General features: G+C 58.2%; 4 protein-coding genes across 4 annotated transcripts; 1 reads left to right on the plus strand and 3 right to left on the minus strand.

Annotated features, from left to right (window-relative positions):
- Positions 1 to 1,266: 1,266 nt before the first annotated feature.
- Positions 1,267 to 1,836, minus strand: GGTG_06524 (hypothetical protein; the record flags this gene model as incomplete). Its single annotated transcript, XM_009224343.1, has 1 exon — positions 1,267 to 1,836. The coding sequence occupies one exon, from the start codon at positions 1,834 to 1,836 to the stop codon at positions 1,267 to 1,269; it is 570 nt and encodes a 189-aa protein (XP_009222607.1).
- Positions 1,837 to 4,184: 2,348 nt separating this feature from the next.
- Positions 4,185 to 4,667, minus strand: GGTG_06525 (hypothetical protein; the record flags this gene model as incomplete). The annotated part of the gene is made up of 1 exon (XM_009224344.1): positions 4,185 to 4,667. One exon carries the CDS (start codon positions 4,665 to 4,667, stop codon positions 4,185 to 4,187), a length of 483 nt encoding a protein of 160 aa, XP_009222608.1.
- A 963-nt stretch (positions 4,668 to 5,630) lies between these two features.
- Positions 5,631 to 5,858, plus strand: GGTG_06526 (hypothetical protein; the record flags this gene model as incomplete). Its single annotated transcript, XM_009224345.1, has 1 exon — positions 5,631 to 5,858. One exon carries the CDS (start codon positions 5,631 to 5,633, stop codon positions 5,856 to 5,858), a length of 228 nt encoding a protein of 75 aa, XP_009222609.1.
- Positions 5,859 to 5,974: 116 nt separating this feature from the next.
- On the minus strand, positions 5,975 to 6,379 carry GGTG_06527 (hypothetical protein; the record flags this gene model as incomplete). Its single annotated transcript, XM_009224346.1, has 1 exon — positions 5,975 to 6,379. One exon carries the CDS (start codon positions 6,377 to 6,379, stop codon positions 5,975 to 5,977), a length of 405 nt encoding a protein of 134 aa, XP_009222610.1.
- Between the last annotated feature and the right edge of the window lie 2,928 nt (positions 6,380 to 9,307).

A 9,307-nucleotide genomic window follows, 5' to 3' on the forward strand; every position in this document is an offset into this window, starting at 1 on the left:
GCATGCGCAGCACGTGGCTATGACTTGGGAAGTCTCCAGTCTGCCGGCCACCCCCCTGCCGGGCTCTGACACATAGCTGGGATCAACAGCCACGGCTGCGAGGTGGCTCCGCTTCCCTTTCATATCGGGCTCCTGCCGGCGCCGGGCCTGCCCCTCACCTTCCATCATGTTTGTGTCCGGCTCCACTGCAGGTACCCTCTTGGGATGCAACAGCTAGCGGAGAATTTTCGATTTTTGATGGGCGGGGCCGGGAACGTCGTCACCGAGAGGACGGCAGGGTAACAAAACAAAAACAAATAGAACATAACACAATAGAAAGCATAATAGAACAGAGTACACACGAGGTCGTGAGGGGTGAAAGCAGCACCCACACGTCAATTTCTGGCAGAGCAATACGAACTTGGAGCAAACAAGCAGCATGCGGTCCGACTGGGACGTCAAGAAGAGGCTCTGTCGCGGATGAGGACGGCCCGTTCCGCCAAGCTCGGAACTGCCTAAGTAGGTACCTATCTAGGTAGGTATCACCCTATTTATACCGTCCAAGAACTGCCGAGAACAATCTCTATATGTGTATAATTACCTAGTCAAGGCCCGGGATGGCTTTCACGTTGAGAGCAGTAAATGGGCGTCTTTCGGCTGCACAGTCAACCCATAACGCTTGCTCCTCCCCGGGCGGACCACCAAACAACTGCGGACCGGTGACCCGGTTTGCGAAACAGTGGCCCCTTCGGCACCAAACGCCGTCGGTGACTGGAACACCGATCCAAGGTAATCTGAACTCCAGGGCTTCTGGGTCTTGCCTGAGCTTGATTCGCCGCCGGGGGGAGGCCATCGGGGAACACGGAAGGCGATGGACAAAAGGTCGCTTTTTTGCTCGCTACGCCCAAAACCCCATTGATGGCACGAAAAGCGGAATGCGTATTAGGTACGACAAGGAGAATCCACCGCACTCGGTCCACGCGGTCACGGTCCCCGTCGACGGAGCTGGTATCTAAACTAGTTTTACATGGCACATACCCAGGCTCAGGCTCGAGCCTGTGGTTCCCCCAGCATGTGCCCAAGCCTCTTCTTGCACGCCCGATCATACCCCTATGCAGCCGGGCCCAGCACAAACACAACTCACCATCAGCGACAGCCTGCTCTATGTCCCCTTATTTCTTGAGTATCCCCTCCACCAGGCCCGAGCACGCCACCCATTACATCCTCCCCTCCCCTTCCATTCCCTCTCGACCACCTGTCCACACACACACACACACACACCCTCGATCAAGCGGCGGTGCAGTTGCCGCAGCAAATGTGCTCGCACTCGACCTGGTTCCCCTCGATGATCATGACGCAGCGGCACCGGCCCGTGTCGTTGCACTGCTTGCCGCACCAGCAGCAGTTCCAGCACCGGTTCCGCTCCTCGAACGGGCACCGCTCCAGCGGGCACTTTGGCAGCAGCGGCGAGCTCGCCGCCGCCGTCGGGCTGCCTGCGAAGCTGGGCGGCGTCGGGTACGGCAGCGACTGCTGCGTCAGGTTCCTGCACGGCCGCCGGGTCTGGGCTGTGGCTGCTGTTGTGGCTGCTGGAGAGTAGGACGAGGAGGAGGCACGGCCTGTCCTAGTGTCGTCCGTGTGGTGGTGGTGGTGGCCGCCGCTGCTGCTGCTACTGCTGCTGCTGTTACCGCCGCCTCGGGACTTGGGGCCCTTGGGGCCTTTGCTGCGCTTTTCGGCCCGAGGCCCCGCCGGAGAGGACGGCCACTCCGAGGCTGTGGGCACGGGAGGGGCGTCGGCGCAGTAAACGATGTGTGTCCGGACGTGCTCGCACGGGAGCATGTAGTTGATCTGGTAGCACATTTGTCCTTTTTTTTTTTTCCGTGTCCACACCTCCGTAGACTGATTGCTGTCACTGCTTCCCCTTTTTTTCTGTGACTTGATGGCTGCGATATGACGACTCCGGTTCCGGCGCACTAGAATACGCGAGCTTTTTTTTTTCGGTGTGATGATATTTGGCCTGTCTCGCCCTGACGCGCGTATTCAGATTGTTTGCTTTACCGAGAGACTGCACCACCGCCCGCCGTGCTCTCGTGCGCCTTGTGCCACGCCAACGAGCGACGAGCCGGAGACTTGTCACGCCGTGCTAGCCCAGCTGGCAGGTGGTACCGTCGCCGTGCCAGTCCTGGAAAAGGGGGATGTGGCTATCGGGATCGCCCGGTTTGCCTTTCCGAGGCAGCGCTGGGTACAAGCTTGTTCTCGAGGGGCTGGGCGAAGGTGATTCGATAGAAAAGGGGGAATGAAGGGGATGAGGAGCTCAGAACACTTTAGCAGTGGAATCTGGTGTCAACTGTGTACGGATAACCTCTTTTCGGGTTGCTGTCCTCCCTCATGAATATTAAGATGTCACAAAGGATATGGTTCAAGACTTTATATACTCTGACATGGTGACAGCACCGTTGACGTGTTCAGTAATCTAAATCTCTCGATATTGCTGATGAGGATGGGATAAGCGTGTTCGACGCCGCAAGCGATGTCTGGATTCCGGCCCTCGACCCAATAGTGCAGTTTCTGCTCATGCAGGGCCCCATGTGCCCACGATCGCGAGAGCCCTACGACTGGCTCGCGCGGGACAGACATACCCGACCCAATACAGCCTCTTCCTCTCTTTTCTCCCCCCTTCTTGCTTTTCCTCCACCCCGCCAGTTCGTTCGGTGGTGGTGTCTCATCTTCCCGCAGCCACCGAGATCGGCGATTGTGAGATTGCGGTGATGATGCGGGTTCGAAAATGCCCGGCCATCGAACAAAGGCGTCCTTTGTTGCCTTTTGCCGAGAACGATGTGTCTAAAACCTGGGAAAGAAGACCTTCCCATCCTCCTTCTGGGTCACGGTGGCGGTCGCCATGCCCATGCCAGGCGAATTCCGTGTGTTCCATTTCCTCCTCAGTAAGCCTGCCAAGCGCCGCGGGCGTGTGTGTGGTTCCCAGGGGACAGGGGAATGCTCGAAGCGAGCGGGCTGGAGGAGCTGGTGTGGTGATACGAAGGGTCGTTGGGTTACTGGCGCTGGTTTGAGATGTGCGTGTGCGTGTGCGTGTGTGGCGGCACCTGCTCTTTCACTCATTTCTTGGGCTAGCCTTCGGCGACTGTAAGAAGTGGTGGTGATGGTGATAGGCTCGGGTCGGCTCGATCGGTGGGCTGGCCCCTAAAATCCGCCGCGAGGTCTGCGTATGTGATGCAGGTTTCCGGGATCTTGCGGTCGGCAAAAAGTACCAGTGCGCACTCTCCCTCGCTCCTTGAGGTCCATCGTGTTCCGGCAGAGTGGTAAGGCTTGCGAACACGACCCGCCAAGGTGGGAAAAAAAGCCTCTGCAGGACAGGGAGCATATGCAAGAAGCCGTTTTCCTGACTGCACATCCCATTTACACTGCCACATGTCTGCGCTTTCCCATATCCCGCCCCTCTGGTAATCGGGTTCGCAAGCCGGCCGACCCGTAATCCCTGGCCAGCTGAGCGAGATGCCATGGTGCCGAATCTGGTGTGACCACACCAACCTGAAGACATTACCTCACGGCTCCCGATCCTCGAGAAAGCGGCGGGTACTAGGGAGGTAGGTAGGAATGTATGGATGGACAGTGCCAGGCCTGCTCTCGGGCCGAGGTGTGGCGTCCAGTTTTGCTGGCAAATATTGGATAAATCTCGCACAAACTCCGTCTCCTTTCCCCCTCCTTCTCGCCTCCCAGCGCCATCTGGCCCGACGCGTATTTCAGGTCCGCCCGAAAGATGCACCGAAGGGCTTGCCTAGCTATTAGCGATGGCAGAAGTTACGTTCGTCATGAGAAGCAGAGAGGAAGAGAAGAAACCGAAAAGCAAAAAAAGAAGAAAGCAAATCCCACGGAAAGGAAACCAATCACAAGCCGCATCGGCTGAGGCTGAAGACAGCCTTCATCTCCCAACACCCTCGATCGATCCCCGCGTGCCCATGCCCACCACCTACCACCCACCACCACCGTCGTCGCGTCGTACAAAGTGACGAGGCGAGCGCCGAGACCCGCAAAGATCGCCGGCACCCACGGATGAGCAGAAGAAGCTAGAAGAAAAGAGAGCAATCATAATGTCCGCATCCGGGGCAACACGTCGTACCGCCTCGAGGTAGACTTCCCCTTTTGGTAACTCCGGGCTGTCTGTCTGGTGCTGCTGTTTGGGGAGGAAATTTTCAGCGGCGGCGAGATGACGACGACGACGACGCCGTCGATGCGTCACCGCCATCACCCGCAGAAGGGTCCCGCGTGCAGTTGTGGCAGCAGGTGTGGTAGCAAAAGGTATCGGGGCTCCTGCGCTTGGGGTGGCGGCACCAGCGGAAGCGGTTGCCGCCGCGGCCGCAGGCGCAGCACGTCCAGCGCCCGCCCAGGTCCTCGAGCCGGCACGCGCCCGACGCGCACTCGGGGCTGGCCAGGCACCCGCCCGACGCGCATGGGTCCGAGTAGTCGAGCACCGGCTGCGCCGGGTCGAAGCACAGCCTCTGGCACGGCTGGCGCTGCTGCTGCTGGTGGTTGCTGGACGAATCCCCTATCACCGCCGTCTGTGCTGTATGGGAGACATCCGTCGCGTCCTGGCAGTACGCATACGACACGACCATGTCGACGGGCCGCGTGCAGGGGACCAGGTGGTGGTGGTGTAGGTAGTAGTAGGTGCACATGATGGGCGGGCTGGGTGCAGAGGTGGCTGGGGGGAGAGGCACACCGGTGTGGTGTTGGGGGTCGGGTGCGGCTGGACTGAGGCGTCCTCAGGAGGAGGTCCAAGAGGCCCAGGGGAGGCAGAGGTCTGGAATGGGCTGTAGACGCCACTCTCTCCCAGCCTCTTGGTTGGGCTTCCGATGACCTCCCTCGTGGTGATGTACCGTGGCTAGACTCGCCGTGGCACAGCAGTGGTGTGGTGGTGATGCTGTCTTTAATGGCTAGAAAGAGAGAGAGAGAGCTGAAAACGCCACCCGCTCTCTACCCGGAAGCGAATAGTGTGCCTGGCGTGGCAGGTCAATATGGTGCTGCCGCTAGCAAGGACACAAGCCTAAGGCAGGATCGGCAGGGGGCTCAGGGGAGGCGGCTCGAGGATGGCTGGTAACACTGCGTCTGGGCAGGGCCAGGTCTTGAGCTCTTAAGCCGCAGGCTCTCGAGGAGAGGCGGCCCGACGGACTGGGTTTGACAGCCAGCCAACGGCGATCTTGCAGCCAGCTCTGTGCCTCAACCCTGTAGGCCGTGGCCGGTGACGGCGGATGGGCGCGCAAGGCCTCGGTCACGGGATGGGGGAAGACGTGAAAGAGACGAGAATCTCTGACAAGCTATATCGTTATAATGCGATAATGCTGACTCCTCCGTCTCCTGTAAAAGTCAGGAGATGTGAATATGTGAGAAGCTGTTCCGTGGGGGAGGCACTTCTGGAGTAACTTTGGCGGGGCGTTTATCTGTTGGCAGACGATATGAATGAGCGGGAAAGGGGGTGGTCAAGATAAGGAACAGTAAGGACTAGAGGAAGTGTGCAGACACTCCCCTATTGAGGCTGGGCCTGGGTGGGGTTGGCAATTGGAACACTCTGGAAGGGATGTTGGATCGCGTGAGACCTCGTTGATGGCCTTCGATGCCTTTGTCCTATCATCTAGTGCCAGATGAAGTCCCCATGGCTTGGTACTTATACAATTCCGAGTAGACAGAATCGCCATCGGGTAGACGGTGAGCAGCGTAGCAGCCAGAGAGCCACCAGCACCACTGCTTGGCCATCGAGCTGCCCATCCTACTCCGTCCGAGCAGATGTGGTAGCGGCATTGTGTGTGGGTGGTGGTGGTGGTGGTGGTGGTGGTGACGTTGGGTTCAAGGCCCCTCACGTCCTCGCGTAAAGCCATGGGGATACACCGAAGTGATTCTCCAGGGAATAAGGCAGATCACGGTTATCCGGAGAGCGTTGACTCTCCTGATACCCCGCTAGCACGCGCCTCATTTTTCTTTCTCACCCCTAGATAAGGAAGGGGGCAACCCAAACGCGGGCGCCGGGAGGTCTTTGCATTGTGATTCCCTCTTTTGTGTCCGTGTCAGCACGGATGAGGCGGTTTGCGCGCCGCGTATCGTTTGCCTCTCTCGGACGAGGCCAGGAGCGAAGAGGGCTCGTCCCACGCATGCCTACCACGCATCCATCAGCCATGGTACAACACTCGATAGCCGGGCGCCCACACTCGACAAGGGCTGCAGGGCTAGAAGCCAGCCCAAGCGTGGGTGCGGCGGCGGCGCCCTCTTCGCCATCGGCACGTGGCGCCCATGTGGACATGAGCGTTTTTCTTTGCTGTCGTTTCGTGTCTCCCTCCGTCAGCTCCTCCTCCTCCCACGCTTCCGCGCCCTGATATTTTCTGATTACCTCGCCCATCTTCCGAGCCCCCTTGTGCGTGTCTGGGGCTGCCCGTGCTGAGACACGGAGACAGCTTTGTGGGCAGGTTGAACAAGGCGAGGCTCATACAGCCGCTCCCCCATCCATATATGCCATCCATCACATAGCCCATCAGAGTGCGTGGCTCGCCGCCGCCGGGACTTGGGGAGCCACGAAGCGTGGCAGTAGCGTGTCTTTTTTCCCGCTCTGCTCCGTGTCAAGTTCCACCAACGACCGTTTCTGGCTACTACATCGTCGTCCGACCGCCGTTGCTTTTTATTTCTTCTGTTTACAGTATTTGGGGATCCCACCCGCGGTCCATCACCCGACAGCCACCAGGAAAGGGAGATGCGCGCTTGCCGACCATGCCCGGTGTGATGATACACAAGGAACGCGGCCCAAGATCTAGCCTTCAATCCTGAGCGCAGCTGCCGCAAACAGTCATCACAGGCTCGCTGTAGCGCTACCATGGACACTCTTCGCCATTGTCTGGTCCCGAACAGGTCCCAAGACTCCGGGGGCGTTTGCGCGTCTTGGAACCGTGGATGTGACTGGCACTTATCATGGCATTGTATTGTGCCACGTAGCACAGAGCGGTAGAAAGAAGGAGCGGGAACAAGAGAGCATGCTATCCCGGCCCATATCTCAGGCCCTATGTCAGTCTTGATCACCCGTAGCGTCGTCCTGCCCCTGCACGTGGAGATTGAAGCCATCGTCAGCGTCTGGCTTGCATATGGCAGCCATGGCGGCCACACAGCAAATGCGTGTTGCCCCATTTTGCGCATTACGGAGACCGGGTCAAGCAAGCGAGAACCACACTGCCATGCCTATAACCAGTGACTTCCCCGGCCTCGCTCCCGGGCACGGAGGGGGGATATTCCGCCCCGCCTCGCTTCTTGCGGCTGGTTGTTTTCGCCCCTGAAGGTCTTGAAGACAAAACCCCGAGATCCGCGCCCGCTCTCCGTTGAAGAAGCACAGAGACATGAAGAGGCTCAGCAAGGAAGGCCCTCCCCCACATTGCGCGGCCGGCATCAATTATTGACAAAAGTCAGGCCACTTCGATCCTGGGAGGGAGCCATCTGGGCCCAGAACCCAGCAGTCGTACAAGAGGAAGTAAGAAGTTCTGTAGGGGCTGGCCATAAGCAACGTCGTCGTTGAGGTTAAGCAACTGCCGCTCGCCGGGGACGAAAGGGGTGTGGCGACACAGTGCAGGACGATAAAAGCCGCGGCGGCAAAGTGTGGTGACTGCTCGCCTCCCGAGGGCCCAGGGGCAAGGTGTCGGCAGGGGCACCCTCGAGCAAAGCCACCGGGCGATCCATTGCCGGATCCGGTCACGTCACAGCCAGGTTTGTCCTGACAGTCACGTAGAGAGAAAGCCACAGCGTGGTGGAAAGGGGGAAGTGTCCATCACGACAGGGGATTTCTGTCCCCCCTGCAGTACCTATATCTTCATATTCGGCGTAAATACGGAGGAGATCAGGGAGGCGAGTTTCAACAACCTATGGCACAGCATTACCAAGGGAAAACATGTTGATGCAGCATGTGAGTAAACCTAGCCTCTATCTAGTAGCTCCCGTGTTGCGCGGGGAACGTGTCTGGATTGCAATGGGGAAATAATCGAGGGCCTGGTGTCATGAGCAACAACATAGCCAAGGCCCTTGAGCGGGGAAGTTAGCCTGGGCAAGAGTGGGACTAATAAAGACGGGGAACGAGGTTTAACCAAGGCCTGACTATGTAAACGGCTCACGCCCCGTTTGGCAGAAATGCTCGCAATGAGTCGTTGCACCACCGGGGGAATCAATCATGGGCTGTTACTTGTGGTGGAGATGGGCAGTGGCTCTCAGAGCAAGGTCTCGATCGGACGACTACCGATCGATGATACTTCTGGGAGGAAGATTAATATTGATTACTGAACGGCGAGCCAGCCCCGGCTGTCTAATGGCGAGGTTGCGGCGATATTGGGCATTGGCGGCGAAAGAAATAAGGAGGAAGTAGTTCTCGCAAAGCTCCTTCGCTGCACATAATTTGACCTCCTCAAAACAATAATTCCCAGTAGGCCGAGAGCGCATGAATTAGTCCGACAGTAAGAATAGAATATGCTTAGTAGCTACAAAGGAAAAGGGTGAGTGGCAATACGCCGGCGAGATAGTGAAGAAAGTTTGGATCAGCCGGAAAGTCATGAAATGACGAAAGTGGCTGGGTCTGGAAACCCAAGGTCAAGCAAAAAAAGGTGAGCCTCCCAATCTAGCTTGCGGCCGTATTCTCGCACGGCCAGTCTTCAGGAGGTTGGCGATGTCGCATTGAACACATGACATTTGAGTGTTCGAGGGCGCGCCTTCCAAGAAAGCGCCCCTGAGCTGCTCCAGCCCGGCCTTCCAGCTTTGCCAACAGGGACAGGGATCCGGGAGGGGGTAGCGGGCTGACTGGCATCAAGAGGTGTGAACTGGCGTACAGGTTTGTAGACGTCAGCGCTGCCGGCCGGATCGCAGTGCGTCCGGACAGGGGGGTCGCGAGGTGGGTGGGAGGTGGCCGCCGTGGATCGTGCTCAAATAAACATCAGCTCTGGCCGGCCGGATCACGCCCCCGTGTCACAGGAAAGAAAAGAAAAACAACGAAAAAAAAAAAAAAACCGAACAAGCCCCGATATTCATGATGGATGTTGATGTTCCAAGGCTTGTGATTGCTACTTTGCCGATGGCTTGTGCCGTGGCTTGCCCCTGAGCGGCGGGCGGCGTCTCAGGGCCCTCAGGTTGGGATTTGTTTCCTGTGTTGCCTATTGCCTGCTTTCCCCGCGTCTCTGTTTCCGAGCGAGTGCCGATCGATTCCAACTTCAAGGCGATGAAAGCTGTAGGAGGCCGCGATCGATTACCGGGGGTGTCAAAGCGTCCAGGAGGTCAGAGTCTTGGCAAAAAAAGAAAAAAGGGGGGG

This window comes from Gaeumannomyces tritici (genome assembly GCF_000145635.1).
Source record: "Gaeumannomyces tritici R3-111a-1 unplaced genomic scaffold supercont2.3, whole genome shotgun sequence".
Lineage (NCBI taxonomy): Eukaryota > Fungi > Ascomycota > Sordariomycetes > Magnaporthales > Magnaporthaceae > Gaeumannomyces > Gaeumannomyces tritici.